This window comes from Pyricularia grisea, chromosome VI (assembly GCF_004355905.1).
Source record: "Pyricularia grisea strain NI907 chromosome VI, whole genome shotgun sequence".
Classification (NCBI taxonomy): domain Eukaryota; kingdom Fungi; phylum Ascomycota; class Sordariomycetes; order Magnaporthales; family Pyriculariaceae; genus Pyricularia; species Pyricularia grisea.
Window position 1 is genome coordinate 482,612 of NC_044974.1, and position 21,712 is coordinate 504,323.

Consider the following 21,712-nt stretch of genomic DNA (forward strand, 5'->3'; position numbering starts at 1 on the left):
GGGGGTTATATAGTAATACTTTTATTATATTTTTACTATTTCTCTTAATTTAATATTTGCAAATAAAAAAATATAATTTTTAATTATATTCCCTTTTGCGTATATAATGCGCGCACAGTGCGTATACGGCGTAATTTTCGTAACACGCGATAATAATCGGCTAAATATCCTCAAATTTAAACGGGCGCGATTTATTCGGGCAATTTATTTGGCCGAAAACTCATGTGGTTAAAATGTATATAAAACGCCGGGTCCACTTCTGCAAAGCAGGGGTTGTTTAGTTTAAATATTAAAACTAACAATGATCGACAAACTGTCCTTAAATTTAAACGGGCGCGATTTTTTCGGCCGGTTTAATTAGTCGAAAAGCTATGTGGCTAAAAGGTATATGGAGCGCTCGGTCCACCCTGCAACGCAGGGGGGTTTAGTTTGGACATTGAAACTAGGCCTTACCCATGTTACTGTATGCATATGCATGGGCCTATACTATGTTTTACTTTATGTAAAAGAAAAAACGAATTACCAAAACCGGGAACACCCGCACGGCCCACAGCGTTGTATTAATTGTTCGAGGATGACGATTTTATCCCTACCAATACCGTAATACTACGTAGTTGAAAATACTATGAACGTTTAATTATCGGCACCTTACGCAGTGGCTCGGTTCCGAGCTCCGTAACGGTGCCCTAGTCAATCTTCCAAGATTAGGACCTGAAAAGGTTTCATTTTGCGGTTTGTAAAGGGAGTGGGAGAGACGCCAGGCAAGTGGCATTATGCGCTATTTCTCGAGTTTTCCCTCTCCGTAACTCTCTTCTCCGGGCCTTACCTCATGTTTTTTTTTCGAGGCTTTCGGGTTTATTTTACTTTAATCCCGCTTTTAAAAAGTAACTTGATGTTACTTTATTTTACTTTCATTTTTAAGCTACATTAAATCGAGAGTGGTCGATATAGTACCCTTATTCTTTTACTTGTGATGAAGCTTCGATTATGTGCTGCCCCTCAATTTACCCACCCAATTCCCTTTTAAAACCAGCAGCAGCACGCAGCCTACGCAAGACTGAACGGGGTACAAAGTCAAAACTCAATTCATTTCAGCCACTTTTGAATAAGCATGAACAATTACCGCATCTTCATCCTCGGAGTTGGCAGCCTAGGTCAATTGGTTGCTCATGCTCTCAGAAAAGAACATCCTGGGTTGCGCATCACATTTCTTCTCCATAGGAGCGAAATTGCCTCTCAGTGGTACGCGTCGGGCGAGGCCATAAGATGCGTCACGAACGGGAGAATTGACCACAGTGGCGATTTTGATATCGAGCTGATTTCCTCGCCGGCTACGCGTCAAGTTGTCTACACTCCACCCAAAAGCCCAATTAAATTTTTACTTGTGGCAACCAAGACGTACGCCACGAGTGAAGCCCTAAGCTCACTAAAGCATCGCTTGGGAAGCTCTTCAACCATCTGCTTCATGCAGAATGGTATGGGTAAGATAGCATTGTTATACATTTCCATCTCACACTACTAACATCCATTAGGTGTCATGGACGAAGTAACGTCTTCAGTATTTAGCGATGCGAAGTCGCGGCCTTCGTACTGGGCCGCGGTATGTGGCCGTAGCGTAAACAGAACATCGCTATTTTCTATTGCCCACTCTGGATCTGGCGGTATTGAGTTCGGAGCAGTTTCTCTTGCTCCCAAAAACTTACTCAACCCCGATTTAACCCCATCCCCACCGCCCGATCTGATGATTCGACTTCTTCTCGCCACCCCAGCCCTACAACCCGTCTTAATGACTCCGGACCACATAAAGATAGCTCAGCTGCGGAAAGTAGTCGTCAATGCCTCCATTAATCCATTGACGGCAATCTTTCGGTGCAAACTCGGTCAACTCCTCGATAATCCTTTGCGGTTCAGGTTGATGAGGGCGCTTTTCGAAGAAGCCCAGGCCATTGCGCGAGAAATTATTTCCGAGGCATTGCCTTACTCAGCATCAGCATGGCAGGAAGAAAATGTTTGGCTTTCCGTGAAAACCGTTGCCGAGAATGGAAGAGCAAATCAGAGTTCCATGCTCCAAGATGTCATGGCAGGGCGACAAACTGAAATCGACTACATTAATGGTTACCTCATCTCTCAAGCGCGAAGACTGGGGGTCTGTTGCAATAAGCATAAAATCGTCACAGGCATGGTCAAAAGTCTCCGGGTCTTTGAAGATGATGAGGTCTTATCAACGTTCGCCGTAAGGAAGGATTTCGCAAAAGGTAATTCGGTGGATAATAGTTAGATGGGCGGTGCAATCTGTAAAAAGAATATAATATAAAACGTATATTCTCATACTTATCAACGTATCTACATAAGCATCTACACTAAGGCCTGCCAAAACCCGCCCATGGGGGCCCGCGGCGGCCCAAATAAGTGGGTCGGGGGCTCTTGGGTAAACTGTGATGTGTAGGGAGGGAGGGGGGGGGGGGGGCTAATTTTAATATTTAAACTAAACCACCTCAGTTTCGCAAAAGTGGAACGAACGCTTTATATACCTTTTAACCATATGGTTTTTCGACCAATTAATTAGCCGAAAAAATCGCGCTCATTTTAATTTTAAGGATATTTTATTAACTACCTGAGCGTATACTGGAAATAAAATAAAAGTATCGTTATAAAAGCCTTATCCGGGATTTATAATAAAATGGCCAATGTTTAAAATATTAAAAATATAGGTCCACATGGGCGTTTATTCATAGCGATTATTTAATTATTAAAATTGGCAAAAATACAAGCCTATTTCAAGTTTAAATTATATAAGTATTATTTTTATTTTATTTACTCAAATATTTAATACGTTATACTATGTAATTTTCTTATTATATATTTGGTATATATAAGTTAAAAAGACCCCAACATGTATAAACCTTTTAGTTGTATTCGGAAAAGAATATTAACTAAATAAAATCGAAAAAGTTAAAATTTTAATTATATAATTAACCACTATAAACGCATTAAAACTATTTATATTCCAACTTAACCCAATTATTTATTAAGAAAATAAATATAATATTTGCGAATTAATTTATTAATAATTATATTTATAATATAAACCTTTTATTTTTAAAATCTTTATTTAATTAATTATACCGGAATATCGGTCGCCGGATTGGTAAAATTACGTAATCTTAGGGCTTATCCCTAAACGCGAGCTCCACTAATTAAACCGTGGCTTAATTTGTTATTTGATTTATATTTGTGGGTCTAACCCAAAATTATTTTGGTATAAATTTAAGGATAATTTGTTAATTTTCGTCGTAAATGGAGGTGATATTACCAGTTTAATAACCGATATTCCGTTATAATTAATCAAATAAAAGTCGTAAAAATAAACGGTTTAAACGTTGGATATAATAATTAGTAATATAATTAATAACGATTTATTTTCTATTTTTAATAATTAAATTGGTCGAATTGGAATATGGGTGGCCTTAATTTGCAAATGGAGGTTGGATTTTTAATAAACTTTAAAATCTTTTAATTTTTCTAATTATATTTTAATTTTTAAAAATAATTTAAATATTTTATATATGGGGGGTAAGATTAATTAATATATTATACTTATATAATTTTATATAAGTATTTAAATAGGTAAAATAATAAATTTTATTAATAGAATTTGCAATTAAAACGGGTTTATATTTTCACCAAGTTTAAATATTAAGTAATCCGTATATATAAACGTCCCTGTAAATTTTGTTTTAATATTTTAAAAATTATATAATTTAATATTTCTGTAAATAAAATAATAACGAGTTACAATTAATTAAAAGTTTTTATACGTAAATATTATTAAAAATATATTAGTTATTTTAAAAAAATAAAAAATATATATATATATATATTATTATTTATATATAAAACTTTAAATTAAACGTTAAAAATGTAAGCATTATTATTCATTTTTATTTCATTTCATGTACGGTGAATATAATTACAAAATTATATCGCCATTAAATACAGTACATGCACAGTGCGCATACTATATAATTTTTGTTATATTCGACGATAATCGATAAAATGTCCTCAAATTAAAATGGGCGCGTTTTTTTCGGCCGATTTAATTTGTTAAAAAGCCATGTCGCTAAAATGTATATGGAACGTTCGGTCCACCCTGCAACGCAGGGGGGTTTAATTTGGACATTGAGATTAGAAATTACCTCCATTTGCGAGACGAAAATGGACAAATTATCCTCAAATTTAAACTAGAGTGATTTTTGTTTGGACCCACAGATATAAGCACAGCCACGAATTAAGCAACGGCTTAATTAATGAAGCTCGTAGTCTATGGATAAGCCCTGAGACTACCCCCATATTATACCCACGGGTTAATGGGCCGGGCCGGGCCCCCAGTATTTTGGGTTTCGGCAGGCCTTACTACGGTGACGGGCGAAAAAACAACCCGCCTTGCCACCTTATGGTTGTACGTGGGCTTTTATTAATTTAATTGTTCGCGGGAGCCATTGGGTACGTAAATTGTTTTTTTTTTTTTTTTTTTTTTTTTTTTTTTTTTTAAAATTTTTACCAAAGTCGGCAAAGCCCAAAAGGCCCACACCAGCGGAGACTGTACAGGGGGATGGACTTTTACCCTTACCACCATAGTAATCTACACGTTTGCAGAGATTTTTTATAACCTTGAACCTTCCTACGAATTCCTGCGTTTGAATCGAATATATTGATAATTAGGAAATTTTTTAATAAAGTTCCATTATATAAACAGGTTAATATTTTGTCTTGGCGCCAAAGGTAGCTAGCTGCTGCCGATGTTGCAGCCAAGCGAAAGCTATTGCTATTAGTTTATATGCTACTTCGGGGTTATTCCCGAGTATCTACTAGGTAGCTACCTTAACTACCTTTCACTTGTTCGAAGGTGGAAGGAGGTTATAAAGTTTTCGTCCAAGAGCCACGCAGGGCGTTCGCGCTAGCGCCATTACCTGCCCAGTGCGGGTCCCTCCTGATGAAGCCCCAAGGAGCGGCAAGGGCCGACCCGCGCGGTCGAATTTGCTTGAAGTTGCGTGGTTTTGATGCTTGCCAATGGTGGGATTACATTGTCTGGTTCTTTTGAGATCCCGAATCCCGTAAAAGTATATTAAATAAAAGACTAAATACGTGATAAATGCGGGACTTTATTAATTCGGAAGGCGGTTACTAGCGGTACATACTGATAGTGAATAAAGGGGGTGATTGTTTAACCGCAACAAAATCGCTAAATAACGGCAAAGCGGAGACTTTTAGGCCGCAACTGTAACTCAGCAGGGTTTACAATCGGGATGCCCGTAATTTTGTATCTTTATTCAGGGATCGAAAAATTGTTCCATCTGCGTTATAACCCTTCCATCTTTACCACCTGAACAGAATTTCTATTCCGAATCAAGAGTGTCAAAAAAGCTCACCTGCTAATCATGCTGAGCCTTTGGAAAAAGCCAGCAACAGCGATGAGGTGTCTTTCTGGCTTTGAACACATCCGAACGAAAGCCGCTTTTGGTCCATTCTTTTACAACCGTCTGAGAAACTTTTGACTATCAAATCAAAAACAAAAGAAATCACTTGGAAGCGATGAGTTTCTAAATTCTCAATACACCTTGTATTTACTAACAGAGCTCTTAAAGTTGGGCGACGTTGAGTACCACTTTTCCGCACCCCATTTATGTCGAGGCCAGGCACACATAAGAGGACCTCGGTGTATAAAGCAGTATCAACCAAGATTCTTAACCGCAGAGGAGAGAGAGAGATCATACTTAAAAGGGCGGAATTCAATGAATTGATCGTAGCGTCTTCATATGTCTCGGATGGTTATTTGCCAGCTTCCAGCTATATCTTTGCGCAGTTCTGGCAGTATTTCCAAGCAATTGCTTCATTTAAAAGGGGCACTTCACGATTTCTAGCTTCGTGTACTTCTACCATCTTCTTCTGTTTATCTTCGTTTCACAGCTTTACCACCTGTATGAAAACTGAAAAAGTTGTTTTTACTGCCTGTTCAAGTTTATTAGGAGAACTTAGTTTGAAGTTTGGCCTCATTAGTTTTGGTGTGTCAGTAACTTTGCACCACAGAACTCCAACGTCAAGTTTTGGATACCGTTTGGTTTTATTTTTTTTAGCATTGTTTAATAGCAAGGAGATATAATGTCACCGTACTTTGACTAGACTTTGTTAATCATAAGTTTGGTAACCAAACATGGGTACTTTACCACAATAAAAAAAAGTCAATTTGATAAATTATTGAAATGGAAGCCACCGCTTCGACTATGGTCGAAAGGTAGTTTTTGCGTGGCATTCAAGCCCAAGTTCACAATTTTATTCCATTATATCAACAAATAAGGGCCATGTTCACAATGCTGGCCAATAATGCACCTCGCAAATTCACTCCTGGGCAGGACCACTCTTGGGACAAACATTAATCAATTATATTTACCATTTCAAATGTTAAACTCAAGCCCTGCATAAAGGATAATACGACTCTCCTGTAACCGTATCCTTTCCTAGGAAGTTCTTTGGCTAGTTTATCTTCAAGCACTCAAGATAAAGGTTCTTACATATTACCGTATCCATATTATAATAAATTCTGCTGATTTGTCTAATCTGTGCACTGAAACTATCCCTAAATGGCGTGAGCAGCACCTGGACGCGGGCGAAACTCGCCTGAGTAGCCTGCACAAAAGTGAAAAGGGTAAATCACGTGGTATATCCAGGGATTCAGTGGTGCAAATACGGCGCATATATCAGGATACAGAAAATACTTGACATTTGCACAGTCTCAAGACTCCTTAGATATCACGAGCTCCATCTCGAAAATGTTCATCCCCTCCTTGTACCGTTGCGACTCTTCCCATTCTTTGTCATAAACCCAACCAATGCCCACTTCACAGCCGACACATTGCGCGTCTCTCATGACATGTCTTCCAGTGACATGTCGCGCCTCTCGGGCTTCCCCGGGTATATGTTGACTACCTTTCGGAAAAGATGGCCTCGGCCATGCACGCCTCGGGAAACTCTACGATACGTCGAGCGGTGAGCGTCAATTGGCGAAATGAAGTAGAAAGTCGGTTAGTAGTAAGACCTCAAGATCATATTTGGTGCCTTGCTACCCGATAAAGGGTGGCAACTGCCTGATTGACAAATTGAATACGAGAATAATACAGGGCAACGGAGTTAGATATGGAAAAATTAGGCTGCGCTAGGAGGATGAGATGGGAAGCCTGCGAATTTTCTTTGTTTGTTTGCATCTTTGTATTCTTTGAGCCCTACATCATGACATCATCCCAAGTTGTACAGTGTACTAGACAGATGGTCAGAGTTGGAAATCGATTTTGCAAGAACATTAATACCTATGGACCTGGAATCAGCCAATGATTTATTATCCGGCCAGCATTTCGATAAACTCCTCTCTAGTTAATTGCTGGTGAACCACTTGAAACAAGGTCAAATGGCACCTGCTTTGTTCCTAATAGCTATAACAATAGTGTGAATAGTCCCCTGTCGCTTAATCCTTTAACAACTCTTGCCTCATTCTGCCTGTTATCAAGGTCCAAATCCGAAGGCAATCTACGACGCAAATATCGACGAAGCTATTTGCTCTACCTGCTGATGTACTTCCGCTAGCCCTTGGCGAGTTTGTTCTAGATCCTCACGCGGTTGCTCCTGGTTCTTACGCATTCGCTCTTGATCCAGACGAATTTGGTCCAAAGATTGCTCCAACGACTGTAACTGCAGCGGCAGTTGCTTACTTGGCTCCGGCTCCTGTGGCTTCGTTATTCTGCTCATGTAAATTATTACTAATAACTCTGCGTTGGGCTCTTGTCAATTTTATCAGCCTCTGAATTGCGGGCCAATAAGATCACATACATCACTTGAAGGGTTGGTAATCATTCACTTCCTTGTAACACCGCAGGTCAAGCGCAGCGCTGCTTCTTTCGATGATGATGGTCTACCCTGGGTCCCAGCGAAAAAAAGAGGAGAAGTGGAGGGATATGTCCAATCTACCATCTAAATAGGTGTGATACGCCGTAGCTCAGCCCTCAGCTTTGTTTAAGTAGCAACCACAATACCCCCACCGAACCCTAACACATTGAGAATACTCGGTCAGCTGAACCGAGCCGTCACGTTCACTCCACTCCTCCAGGTAAGGGATTAACAAACCAGCAAGGCTCTGACCCCCAATCGCCATGCGTCAGTGCTAAGTGAACACCAGTGCTGATTGCGGTGGGAATTTAAGCCAAGATAGCGACCTAGCCATTGAGCCAGCCCAATACGACAAGATACTGTAGGATCCTGGCAACATGGATTCGGAACCAACATAGCTCGCAGCTTAGTGGCTTCTCGTCTGTGGTTTCACGGCATTATCTACATTGCCATGAACCCCACTCGCTCTTCTGAACCACCAATGACGAGGTAAACAGCTTCAACCAAAACGCGAGAATGAGGTACTCTATGCAAACCGACAGGCTTATTAGGCGGCAATAACCCTTACATCTACATGGTTTCTTGCTAGTTCATGCCTGGGGCAAAATATTCTTTTTCCCTACATATTGAAAAACATTCACCGCCAAATCTCAATTTCATTTTCAATTTAATCTCACCTCAAATATCGATGATGTCAGCATCCAGGATTCCACAATGACCGCTCAATCCATCAGGCTCCTCGTATCTCAACTGAGCTGGGGAACGATAGACTCCACTCCAAAACAACATCCCATCGACTATCCCGCTCTTTTAGATTATGCTTTAAACGTCAGACTATCTTCACTACAGGTCTCCTCGCCGCCCTTTTCAAAATGCGTTTTACTCCCACAACTCAACTTTGGTGGGCTTCATCTCGTCCGGCTTATCAAGTTTGATGATGATGAAATCTGGGTGGTGCGCATCCAGCTGAATGGCGGCACGCAGCAAGCAACGCAGCGACTGGTTGGAGAAGTTCATGTCTTGTCTCTCGTCCGCGAACGGACTCGCATCCCTGTTCCATCTATCTTCGCATTTGAAAGCACGACTGAAAATCCCGTCGGCGTGCCATTCTTCCTGATGGAGTTCGTGCCGGGTGATACTGTGATGGATTCATTTGGCGGTTACGAGGTCCACCGTGGTCAGATTCCCCAACATCACAAGCCTAGCTTCGTGCGACAGGTTGCTAAGTTACAAGTATGCTTAGCTTTCGTTTACTCCGGTCCGGTGTAGGAGTGTGCAAGTATATAGTGTTTTCTTTTTTTTTTTGAAACTAACAAAAATACATAAACAGGTAGAGATGGCGTCCGTTCGATTCCCCCAGATTGGGACAGTGATCAAGCAACATGATGGTTCGTATACCATTGGACCTCTGCCCATCCTAGGCGGACCATTTTCCACAGCAGCCGAATACTTTAAAGCATGGGCGCAACATGCCAAGTTCCCAAAATCCGAAGCAGAACTACAACGGTACATCCCAGAGGGACTCGAAGAACTGAAGTCTTCCATCCTCGACTTCCCTTCGTTTTTGGCGGCTGCTGCAGATCAAATTCCCCTCCTCGATGGGCCCTTCCCGTTGTATCACCCCGACTTCCGCCACAGTAATATCATCGTTGACGCCAACTGCAATGTCCTCAGTGTTATCGACTGGGAAAATGCTTCGACAGTGCCATGGGAAATTGTACAACCACCACTGTTCCTCAGCACGGTCCCAGCCCCGATGAATTTGCCATCGGGCTATGATGAGAACTGCCTTCCCATAGACCCAGAAGAGAGAAGATCGTGGCAAGATGTAGATGATTATGTTCGCTTCACAAGGGAGGTGGAGGTCAAAAACAGACAGGATTGTTACGACCAGATAGTTGGGCCGGTACCAGAGAGGCCAGGTGGGGTCACACCCCTCCTGACGACACTCGCCCAGAAGAAATACCGACCGGCAGAACAACGATTACCTAAGGGCAAGGCCACGAGATCTCACGTGACCTCACGTGACGGCCAAGGGAATGGATCTCTATGATCTGTAGAATCTCAGTTGAGAATCACAGATCAAACAGATCAAGAGAGATCACACTTGGAACATAGTCTATATAAGTCACGCTCATTACCATGTAGATAGATTCGATTCTAGGATTGCTTAGCAGCAATCAAACTCTAGTTAACCTCAATACTTACTTGAGAACGATCATAACTTCACCCCCAGTCATTGAGAACCCCAGTTACCCAGTCAGACGCTCAGTTGCTTCAACCCACTGTACTTTACCATAAGAACAGGTTACCACGATACCTTGATCGTAACAAGGATCATCGCTTATCAACAACGTTGGGAAATCAAACTGTGCAGAATTTGGCGGGTGCACTTAAACTGTATCTCGATCCGGGGAAACTTGGGTTTTACTGCAAAGTTCTGGATCAATTCTCTGCCGATGCTAGAGGTAATTCAGTTTGAAGGTATCACTTTTCGTTCGGGAGTAGCATTCTTCAGATTACAGTATTTCTCCGGTGATATAAATGCTGCACTGAGTGCGAGAAACTCTGCCCGCTTCCGATGCACCCACTCTAGTCTATGTAGTTTTGGTGCTGCTTCACTTGCAATATGTTGCAATGGTTGTAAGATTGGCCACCCCAGCCGGGCAACTAGGCTGATTAGTTCAGTCAGTGAGGGTGTGCTTGATATATTTGCAACCGACCGAATGGTGCATGATAAGCTTGCAGAACCTCGGAATGGCTTTTCAGCCATTCAGTATTGAACCCGTTTGAACAATACGCCGGTCTGCCTTTTTTCTTCCAATAACCGTGAGGGTGTGTTGGACAGCATGTGCATCGGGCTGCCAGTATGCAGCCCTCGGGAAAGCTTCTGAATTAACCAGCTTTAAGCCTGATCAAAGCAGCTGGCTGTTAGGTGAGCTCCAAAAGTGATGGGCGGGCATAGCGTTAGCAAACCCGGCTCGATGAAGTATAAAGATCTCCTTTTCTTCCGACTTGCAGTCTCCCAACTACTTGTCTTCGAATATCTCGGATTCATACATACTTCTGCTTGAACTGTTCCAAAGATTTCCTCGGTATACTCGACCATCAACCCACCCGATCACCAAAAGTACAGAGCGATTCCGTACTTCACTGAAGTATCTAAGCACATTACGAAGGTACTAACTTTTGCTATAGGACGACAGGTTCACAAATTCGACTCTATTGCAGTACGACCATTAGACATCCCGTCAAGTATGTGCCAATCCATATCACCGTGGCATGAGCCCGTACTGAAATTAATTATAGTGTGTAACGCAAAGATTTCTCAGACCTTAGTCAAAAGCCCCAAAACTGACCAGCAGGAAGCTCTTATTCGGGAATCTTATTCGCAAGTTGGGCTGCCGTTGGAGGAGACTGCCTTCTTTGCGGGTCACGGAAAGATATTTCCTAGAAACTGGAAGAGCGACAAAGACAGCGCGTACCACAACCACACAATGACTAACTCGACCATCAATGCTTCCTAACTTCAGGAAAGGAACCGGTACACCAACTGGAAACCTCTTGGAAGTCACCGCAGCAGCGCGAGTTTGGGGAGATCGCGGAGGGATCCTGATCAGAGCAGTGAAGCCCAACGTTGGTCACTCAGGAGGTGCTGCGGGTCTCACCCGTGTTATCAAGTCTGCGCTGGTGCTTGAAAACAAGGTAATTCCACCAAACATCCATTGCGGCACCCTGAACCCCAAGAGTAAGTCTGGCCTTGCACACTTCCTTCCCATCTTTGAAGTCGGCTTTCCTCACTGTGTCGTGTTAAACCCCAACAGGCCAACGCAGACTACCCACGCGAGGTGGACGTCGAGACCTGGTACCGCCGCGCGCAGGCTCTGGGCATTGAGTGGAAGACGGCCTTCCAGGGCCTAGACATCATCACGGCCTGGACGGTGGCGTCTGAGGAGCTGCCACTGTATGCGATTATGCCGACGATGGTAGTCCATACGCCGCGCATCCCGTCGTGCTGGACCAACTTTTGCAGATCAATCTGGTCGCCATGGCCAACGGGCTGCCCAGGAGGAGAGACAAGCTCATGCTGCCGACCTCTATTAGCAGGCTTGCGGTGCACCAGGAGCAAGACATGCACATGCGCATCAACGGATCTGTCGTCATTGTAGAGAATGAAGACGCCGCCACCGTCAAGCGCGGCCGGAGAGTTCCTGCCCGTGCCGCCATGTTCCGGGACGACGGCGTTCCTATCGCGGATATGGACGGCCTGGATTTTGTTGACTTGCCGGTCGCTAGCAAGAGGGATACGGACGTGAAACTCAAGGACAGTAGTCTACTATTGGGATCTCGCTTTACGTAGGACTCTGATTTCACGTTGGCCGAGTCATTTTCCGCTAGTCACTACTGCTGGAGAGGCTCCGTCTCAACAATGGAAAGACCAGCACGCCAAGGAGCTGCAAAGAGCCATTTCCCTCATTGGGTATAAAATCGCCGACGCGCGGGTCCTGGAGCTTGATCGAGTGTGAATGTCAGAGCCTAGTCACGACGGCACAAAAATGGCTCTCGATGCCCTTCGCCCATCAGAGGATGTGCGTTATTACTGGAACTATACATTGGCGATGGCTACCGACAACGCGCCTCCAAACTATGATGCGTCCCTTCTCCAGTCCGTTCCAGTGGCTGGAGAGATCTCGGTCGTGGCCCTGAATGAGGTGTCCCTGAGCGGGCCCGTGAATCTCGTGATAGTCCCGTTCAAGGTTCTGACATCAGACAACTTTATAAATTACGGCCCAGACTGGGGTTAAGGCTCTCCATCAGCAGCTACAGCCAGGCAGCCTCATGCTGGTTCATCATTTGGAGGAGATTGATGAACAATTCAACGAAGTGCAAAGTAGAATGGAGCTGATCAACCTTCGTCTGGAAGAAATTTCCTTCAAGCCTGTTTTCCACACTGGCTTTGGCACCGTTCTCGCAAAGCCGGTTCGAGGAAGAGAGCAATGTCACGGCCGCAGTTACAATGTTGACCCGAACACCGGACTTGGCTCTGGTTGTGAAGATAAAGTCGCTCTACGAGACGGCCGGCTCAACACATGGGTGTGACCCAATGGACTTCGTTGATGCATCTTGGGCAGAAAGTTGCGGACCTCATCGTGGCTCAGTGCTAAAGACTCCTGAGTCCTGGACTAGTGGGGTAATTTTAATATTATGTGTGCTTTGATGTTTGTTTTAGAGTCTTCTTATGGTGTAGCCACTTTCAGGAGTCAGCAGTCACATTTACTATACACAGTCCGCGTCCACACTGAATACTTGTTAACTGTGACAATGGGTAGATTTGGACAAGCAGCATATATACAAGGAGGTGGGTAATTAAGTAGGTGAGGAGGTAAAATAGGATGTAGGCAAGTAAGTAGACGAAATGGTAAATAGGTAAGTAAATAGGTAGGTAGGTCAATAGGTAGGTAGGTCAATGGGTAGGTAAATAGATAGGTGGACATACAGGAGGACAGACATGTACAGACAGAGGATAACGGCCTGATAGTTGGGTGGGTACTCGGGTAAGTTGGGAGGTAAAAGTCCAAAGTATCAAGCTACCTAATTGCCTACCCTCCCTCGTTATGACAACAAGCACGTTATGTTTATCTACTTCAATTGACTGCAAGGCCATCAGTTAACAGCGGGAACATTTATGATGTAGATCCGCTTTGCTGCCGGTTTGGAAAGATTGCCTGGTAGCTAACTTGCTAAGTTATCCCTGAACAAGGAGATTAGTCGAGACACCTTCACTATGGTGAGCGTCCCTCCACATATTGCCCGGATCTTTTTCAGCACAAGCGACCTTACGCACCTTCTTAGAAATGCACATATCGCGGTATAAACAAGCCGGCGGAGTTCGGGGTGAAACGAATTGTTTGACTGCGAGTCCGTGTCCTTGTTCAAGAGTGTGTGAAGCTCTGGCCGGTGCATCCAACCGATGGTGGTTAGTGGCACTGTTTGGAACCCGAGTGCAGAAGACAGACTCTTGGACAATGTTCAACCAGAGAGAGGGCCTGTGGCCCAAGGTGCTATTAACCCTGTTCGGATATTCGTCAATCGCATCGCCCGTTACAATCGTTACACCATACTACATCTACCATCAATCTTGCCAGGTATTGAAAGAAGAGCAAAATAGCTATTATTTTTGCGGTCGCGGCATGTGAACTAAAACCCAGCGTTCATGCCACAAAAATACACGGCCTCAGTTATGTTTCGGTCTAGTTCCAGAACTAAAATACGAAATCGCGGACCCATCCTTGTCGCGACGGGGAATTTCCACGCGTGTTATTATACTGCGTTGGGATTTGATATTCTAGGATATGGCGTCGCCGTCAATATCGGTACTAGTCTAGTGTATTTTCATGTCCAGTATTATTTAAATAGGTATCTTACGTACCTGGGTAAATAAGTTACCAAGGTACCTACGTAGTTACCTGTGCTCAAAGTTAACAGGTAAATACCCAAGTATAGCCCAGCGAAACCAAAGAAGGAAGGAGCACCCGTGTTTGCATTTTCCTTCAGTTCATAATCTGCAAGCTATGGCAGTCATTTCAACAACGGCAACTTCGGTTAGTGGTTATTCCGTTGGCCTGCTATAACATCTGCTATATAACATAGCCAATGCCTTCGGGCGCGTGAGTTCGAATCTCACAGTTGTCGAAGTGCCTTTATTTTTTGATTTTTTTGAGCTATTCGCAAGTTTAAAAACCAGCTCGGATATATGGGGACGAAGCCCACCATGTTGTTTACCATTTATAAACGGGCCACATTATCCGGCACCCATAATTCAAGATTTGGCACCTTTTTTGGCCCCACCCAGTGCTAATTATCACATAGACGCGTCGCGATTTTTGGCTCACATTCCTGTACTATGTAGATGGCCCGAAGCCCTAACCGCTAACACTTAGTCCCTAACCCGACACCCAGTCTTAACTATTGGGTGGTGCTGGTGGTAGTGGTATTGGTGATGGTAGCGGTACCATGTGCACCTGTTCACTGTATGGCTAAAAAAGGATGCCCAATATTGAATTGTGGGTGCCGGATAATGTGGCCCTTATGGTACATCTAAAAAGTATCACTATCAAGTACGCAACAGCAGATTAAAAGCCTCAAATGGGTAGGTAGGTGTTAGAAGCTGCTGTATACCTCGATATTAGCTACAATATTGTGCTGCAGCTTTTGGCGCAGTAATTCCAATATGAACGCTGACAATGTTCGTGTGCAAGACAATTGAAAGAAATTGAATGGCTTACATCGCATCGTCACATGGCAAAATGGAACGCACTGCTACCCGATATTATCCAGTCCAGATTACTCGCATATAATGTCGTTAGGTAGAGGTAATTTCGGAAGAGCGATAACGCACCCGGCAACGATAGCAGAGAAAATGTTAATATCACGTGACCGCGCAAATTTTGCGTGGTTGAAAATGCCTGTGACACGACACGGGCAAGACGGGCTAATCGGCGGCGCCGGTCTCTCCGAGGCACGTCGCGTCCTCGGCTGAGGCTGTTGTATTGGGGATGCGGGAAGCAGGGGATGATGGTAGACGAGGCTTGGCATCGACGCAAGTCGAGACTGTCCAACATGCCGGACAGATTGGGACAGATATTTACTAGAATCCATGTCCAGAGCGAGCCGAAGATGAGCTATCACAGGCTAGGTTCCACAGGCTGGTGGTTCTTTTGTGCACCCACACGAGACAAGGTCGTTGACCTGCCGCGGCAGAGGAGGTTGCTGGCTCCGCTCGAGAGTGGATTTTCGGAGAGCCTCGGCATGTGGACAAACGGCACTACCGCACCGCGGCGGTTCCGTCCCTCACCTTTTTCATGGTTCGGAGCCGCCGGTCAGTAAGCGACGTGCACTCCCAGATAGCAATCAATAGTGGGTCTGCATCGTAATCTAGGTAGGTGCCCTTGGTGCCTACCAGACAATTGAGGGACAAAAAAAAAGATAGGGACTGCAAGCAGCTTTTGCGGATAACTACCGCAAATTGAGGAAATAAAATGCAGAAAATGGACAATATGTAAAATCATCGACGGCGAAAGTGATGGTTTTTTTTTGTCCCCCACTTGCCAGAGTAGATACCGAGTACCAATCTTGTTGTGCGTATGGCGGGACAATGTCCTATATCTTACTTTTTTTGTGTGCCAAGCTGCATTCTGAATTGACCAATGCTGATCGTCATTTTCGTAAAGTGCTTACTCTGGTTGCTCAGGCGCTAGACATACTACCAGTACAGTAAAACATTTTAGGTTTGCACATTGGACAACGGTTTACCCTTGCCTACTTGTTGTTGGGCTGGTCAATGTTACAGCGGCAAAAGCGGCTTTACTCCGTGTCGCCAAGAAAAGTTTTACTGGGATACATCGCGCCAACCTTCCACGATGTGCATGTATGGAATACTACTGTACATACAGTAGTCTGTGGACGCCAAAGACCCGCAAAAAGCTTCACGTCTACTAACAAAGATTTCTTACAAGGAACAGAATTTTGGGAGAACCCCTCCATTGGTACTTTGTTGTACCACAGTAAACCTAATTCACTCTGCATGTGAGAAAGACATGTCTTTAATATTCCGTCATCGATCCCAACCTCCGACCCCGACCGAACTCGCCCCCCCTTTTTTGGCATGAAAATCCTCCCAAAGATGACACTACATGGCATAATTTCTGCCATCCATAACGGGAACCCTGAAAGATGACCAAAAAGGTCATTCCCCCCTATCGACCCACCTGACAGCCGGGCTTTCCGGGTTGAAACCTAGCAAGTTATTCTGGAAGACTGGCCTGACCTTGCCGAGGCACAATCATGAGAGTGTAGATAGGTACCTCAAGCTCGTATCTCTCTACATACCGTGCCACCAGCATTTACCACGTGTACTAATTGTTCCGAGTACATTGGGCTGGTGCACTGAAACCACATCTACCCACTCCCCACAGAATGAAACTAGGCATTGGTGGGGCTCCTTACGATGGCCCCCCAAGGGTCGACGCCTCATGCAACAAAACACCTGCCGGTGTGTTCAGAGTCAGGTAATGCATGACGGTATATAGTAGAGTAATATTGATCTTTTGTACCATTATTTATTTATAAGGTTTCTGAACCCTCGTTGCAAGACGACTGGCTTCATGGCCTTGACAACCAACCTGAACCTTTTCAGCCAACATCTGCTTGAATAAACATCGAGCAGCATGTCTACCTCTGACGACCAAACAGTCCCAGTTCCCGAGCCCCAGGGATTGCCTATCTTGGGCAACATTGGCGCAATTGACAATGAATTTCCCTTGGGATCTTTGCTGTCGATGGCCAGCAAGCATGGTACGCTTTTTGGTGTTTTTCATTTTGTCCCCCCCGTTCTGCCATCTCTGTTGACTGACGCAATGGCGCACCCGGCTTTGCAGGCGAAATCTGGAGGATGAGGTTTCCGGGCAAGTCCTTGGTATTTGTTACAACGCAGGCTTTGGTCAATGAAGTTTGCGACGAAAAGCGCTTCTACAAGTCAATCAACCCGACTCTCAAAGTAAGCTGACATTCTTCGCTGCATATCGGACGATGCGAGCGGGAGAGCCCGCCGAATACCTATTGACTCGTCCAACTGTAGGAAGTCAGGGGAGGCACCCATGATGGCTTGTTCACGGCGTATCCTGACGAGGAGAATTGGGGCATCGCCCACCGCGTCCTGATGCCCGCTTTCGGACCACTCTCTATCAGGAACATGTACGACGAGATGCATGATATTGCCTCTCAGCTCGCACTCAAATGGGCGCGCTACGGCCCTAACTCGCCAATCATGGTGACCGATGACTTCACCAGGTTGACCCTCGATACGCTGGCGCTGTGCTCCATGGGCTTCCGATTCAACAGCTATTACTCGACTGAGATGCATCCCTTTATTGATGCCATGGGCGACTTTCTTGTCGAGTGCGGCAACCGTGGGAGGAGGGCTCCGTTGCCGTCCATATTTTACCGTACCCAGGACCAAAAGTTCGATGCGGACATTGAGGTCCTCCGGAGAACGGCACGCGAAGTGCTCGAGGCTCGCAAAGCCGGTGAGGGCGCCGACCGTAGGGATCTTCTTCACGCCATGCTTAGTGGTGTCGATTCCAAAACCGGAAAAAAGATGACGGACGAGAGCATCATGGACAACTTGATCACTTTCCTGATTGCAGGCCATGAGACGACTTCAGGACTGCTTTCTTTTGTCTTTTACGAACTGGTGAAACACCCGGAATATTACGAAAAGGCACAACGTGAGGTTGATGAGGTTATCGGCAAGGGTCCCATCACAGTCGAGCACATGTCCAAGCTCCCCTACCTGAACGCCATCCTGCGCGAAACCCTGAGGGTCCATGCCACTATTCCCAACATTACGGTTGCGGCTCGCGAGGACGACGTACTTGGCGGCAAGTACAAGGTCAACAAGGACGAAGTCATTGTGCTTTTGCTGGCCAAGTCGCAAGTCGACCCCCGAGTCTGGGGCAACGACGCCGACGAGTTCGTTCCCGAACGCATGCTCGATGAGAATTTCGAGCGCATAACCAAGGAGTTCCCCAACTCTTGGAAACCATTTGGCAACGGCATGCGTGCCTGCATCGGCCGGCCGTTTGCTTGGCAGGAGGCTTTGTTGGTCACGGCCATGCTCCTCCAAAATTTCAACTTTGTTCTTGCTCCCAACTACCAGTTCGCCTTGAAGCAGACCTTGACCCTCAAGCCCAAGGATCTATACATGCGCGCCATCCTCCGAGACGGACTCAACCCGACCACTTTAGAGCGCCGCCTACAAGGTTTGAGCCAGGAAGACAGCGCCGGCACCAAAGAGGCGAGCGGTGCGGGTGCGGCCCCGGCCGACGCCACCGGCGTCCCTCTGACCGTCCTGTACGGGTCCAACAGTGGCACCTGTGAGGCGCTGGCCCGCCGCATCGCCACGGATGCCCCCTCGCACGGCTTCCATGCCGCGACCGTCGACTGCATGGACAGCGCCAAAGGCAAGCTTCCCACCGATCAAGCCGTCGTCATCATTACTGCATCGTACGAGGGACAGCCGCCAGACAACGCCGGCCATTTTGTGGCGTGGCTCGAGGCCAGCGACAAGGCCGCAAAGCCCTTCAAGGATGTCTCTTATGCCGTCTTTGGCTGTGGTCACAAGGATTGGGCACAAACGTTCCACCGTGTCCCCAGGCTTGTGGACGATTCGCTCCAGGAGCTGGGTGCATCCAGGCTCGTCGAGTCCGGCCTGAGCGATGTGTCGACTGGTGCTGTGTTTTCCGATTTCGAGTCGTGGGAGGACGACAAGCTCTGGCCTGCCCTTGCGTCGCGGTACAAGGTCAGCTCCAAAGATGTGGCTGCTGAGAATGCTACCGAAGCTTCGGCTGTTAAGGTCCACGTCAGCAACCCGCGTATTTCCACGTTGCGGCAGGACGTCAAGGAGGCTCGCGTCATCGAAGCCAAGGTTCTCACCTCAGGACCCCAGTCTACCAGTGAAGGGGGCAGGCAGTTCAAGAGGCACCTGGAGATAGAGCTTCCCGAGGGCATGGAGTACTCTGCTGGTGACTACCTGGCCGTGCTTCCCGTCAACCCCATCGACACCGTTCTGAGGACTTTACATCGCTTCGGTCTCGCACGCGACGCCCACGTCACCATCGAGATGTCCAGCAACCAGTCTACCGCCCTGCCCACCAACACGTCTGTTCCTGCATTTGAGCTGCTCAGTTCGTATGTTGAGCTGTCGCAGCCGGCGACCAAGAGAGTGAGTGATCAGTGACTAGAGATCTTCAAGTGCAGTGAATTACGGCTAACTTTGTTTTTTTTTTCTCCTGTTGTCAGAATCTGTCTGCGTTACAAGATGCAGCCTCCGACGAGGAGACCAAGTCCCAGCTTGGCAAACTTTCAGGCGATGATTTTGCCGACGAGGTTGGAGCAAAGCGGGTGTCGGTGCTCGATTTGCTGGAGCGTTTCCCTGCCATTGACCTTTCGATCGGCGATTTCCTCTCCATGATGCCGCCGATGAGGGTGCGCCAATAGTAAGTTTACCACAGCCAACAACATCAAAACCGCTTTTTGACTCTATCAGACTAACAAGTAAACAAAGCTCCATCTCATCCTCTCCGCTTGCGAACCCATCCAGAGTCACCCTTTCCTTCTCAGTCCTCGACGCCCCGTCCCTCTCCGGTCAGGGTCGTCACATCGGCGTCGCATCGAATTACTTGAGTTCGCTCAACGCCGGCGACAGCCTGCACGTCTCGGTCCGCCCGTCGCACGCAGCCTTCAGCCTGCCGTCCGACCAGGAAAGGACACCAATCATCTGCGCCGCGGCCGGCACGGGCCTCGCACCGTTCAGGGGTTTCGCCCAGGAGCGCGCGGCCATGATCTCGGCCGGGCGGAAGCTCGCCCCCTTCCTGTTCTACTTTGGCTGCCGCGACCCGGACTTTGACGACCTGTACCGCGAGGAATTCGACGAGTGGGAGAAGCTGGGCGCCGTCGAGGTGCGCAGGACGTACAGCCGCAAGCCCGAGGCCAGCGACGGCTGCAAGCACGTGCAGGACCGCATCCTCGCCGACGCCGATAGGCTCCTGGCCTTGTGGAAGGAGGGCGCCAAGCTGTACGTCTGCGGCTCGAGGGGCGTCTCGCAGTCGGTCATGGACGCCATGATGCGCATCAAGATTGATAATGACAGGGGGGTGCATGGCAAGGAGACAACGGCGGAGGAAGCCAAGCAGTATTTTGACGACTTGAGGAATGTGCGTTACGCGACCGATGTTTTTGATTAAAAGGGGGTAAATGTCTAGGGTGTTTCTTTTTTTTTTCCTGCTTGAATGATAATGTCTTTGAACACAACTGTCGTACACATCAATTGCCTCCACTCCGTATTTGTTTGCACGTATTTAGCGAGCTTTAGACTTGTTTTCGTTGTTCAAAAATGGATTCTCTTCTTAGTAATTTTTTGTCCTTTTCAGACTTTTTTCAATGAAGTCTTCACACACTCTGGGGCAGCAGTTTCAATCTTTAAGGTTGTCAATTGCGGACAACATTCCCCCTAATTTATGTCATTCCACACCAACTAGGAAGCTTGAATATTGGCTTGAGGATGTCGGTGTATTATTTGTTGTAACTATAAATTCAAAACATGACCGAGTAACGACTGTGGAAGCATGGCTGTGTTTGAAATCAAACCCTGCTCGACCCGAACTAGTACCATATCATCAGTGTTTTGGTGCGCTGGGAATGCGCTGTGCTGGCTGTCTGTTCACGGTCAACTCTTCCTCGACCAGTTTGAAAGGGCCTGCCACAACTCCGATAACGGGACGAGCTTTTCCTCCTTGAACCGTGACTTCAAGTTGTCCCCCCGTAATATCGATGATCTTAGGTTGGCCGTCTTTTATCATCTTTGCCTTTCCTCTGACTTCTATTGATGCCACGCCTCCTTCGTTACACTCTGCCGAGCCGATGGCGCCAAACCCCTCACTATTGAGAGAAACTTTGTACCGCCTGGGCGTACTGCCTTGCCGCTGCATGCGGTCACTGCCTTGGGACTGCATGGCCGCCGTTGCTTGGAACGCCAGAGACGCGGTAAAAAGAGTTGCGATTGTAAATTTCATAATTGCAGATATTGAAAGAATTAAGATATAGGTATGTGATCATATGCTGCCGGTGTGTTGTTGTGGTGGACTGACGTGGATTGAGTAACCTCTTGTGGGAATCGCAACAGTCCCAATGCTACTTTATATTCGCAGTTAATCACGAT

The 21,712-nt window shown here is 46.2% G+C and overlaps 5 protein-coding genes across 5 annotated transcripts; 4 read left to right on the forward strand and 1 right to left on the reverse strand.

Annotated features, from left to right (window-relative positions):
• Nucleotides 1-1,111: 1,111 nt before the first annotated feature.
• On the forward strand, nt 1,112-2,278 carry PgNI_11272 (uncharacterized protein; the record flags this gene model as incomplete). The annotated part of the gene is made up of 2 exons (XM_031131242.1): nt 1,112-1,475; nt 1,533-2,278. The coding sequence occupies 2 exons, from the start codon at nt 1,112-1,114 to the stop codon at nt 2,276-2,278; spliced, it is 1,110 nt and encodes a 369-aa protein (XP_030976771.1).
• Nucleotides 2,279-6,790: 4,512 nt separating this feature from the next.
• Nucleotides 6,791-7,027, reverse strand: PgNI_11273 (uncharacterized protein; the record flags this gene model as incomplete). Its single annotated transcript, XM_031131243.1, has 1 exon — nt 6,791-7,027. A coding segment is annotated over one exon (237 nt), but the record flags the coding sequence as incomplete, so codon positions are not given.
• A 1,622-nt stretch (nt 7,028-8,649) lies between these two features.
• Nucleotides 8,650-9,763, forward strand: PgNI_11274 (uncharacterized protein; the record flags this gene model as incomplete). The annotated part of the gene is made up of 2 exons (XM_031131244.1): nt 8,650-9,168; nt 9,266-9,763. Coding segments are annotated over 2 exons (1,017 nt in total), but the record flags the coding sequence as incomplete, so codon positions are not given.
• A 1,688-nt stretch (nt 9,764-11,451) lies between these two features.
• Nucleotides 11,452-12,740, forward strand: PgNI_11275 (uncharacterized protein; the record flags this gene model as incomplete). Its single annotated transcript, XM_031131245.1, has 4 exons — nt 11,452-11,683; nt 11,770-11,899; nt 12,043-12,291; nt 12,476-12,740. The coding sequence occupies 4 exons, from the start codon at nt 11,452-11,454 to the stop codon at nt 12,738-12,740; spliced, it is 876 nt and encodes a 291-aa protein (XP_030976778.1).
• A 3,921-nt stretch (nt 12,741-16,661) lies between these two features.
• On the forward strand, nt 16,662-21,123 carry PgNI_11276 (uncharacterized protein). Its single transcript, XM_031131246.1, has 5 exons — nt 16,662-17,289; nt 17,373-17,491; nt 17,573-19,717; nt 19,795-19,991; nt 20,060-21,123. The coding sequence occupies exons 1-5, from the start codon at nt 17,163-17,165 to the stop codon at nt 20,736-20,738; spliced, it is 3,267 nt and encodes a 1,088-aa protein (XP_030976775.1). The 5' UTR covers nt 16,662-17,162; the 3' UTR covers nt 20,739-21,123.
• Nucleotides 21,124-21,712: the final 589 nt, after the last annotated feature.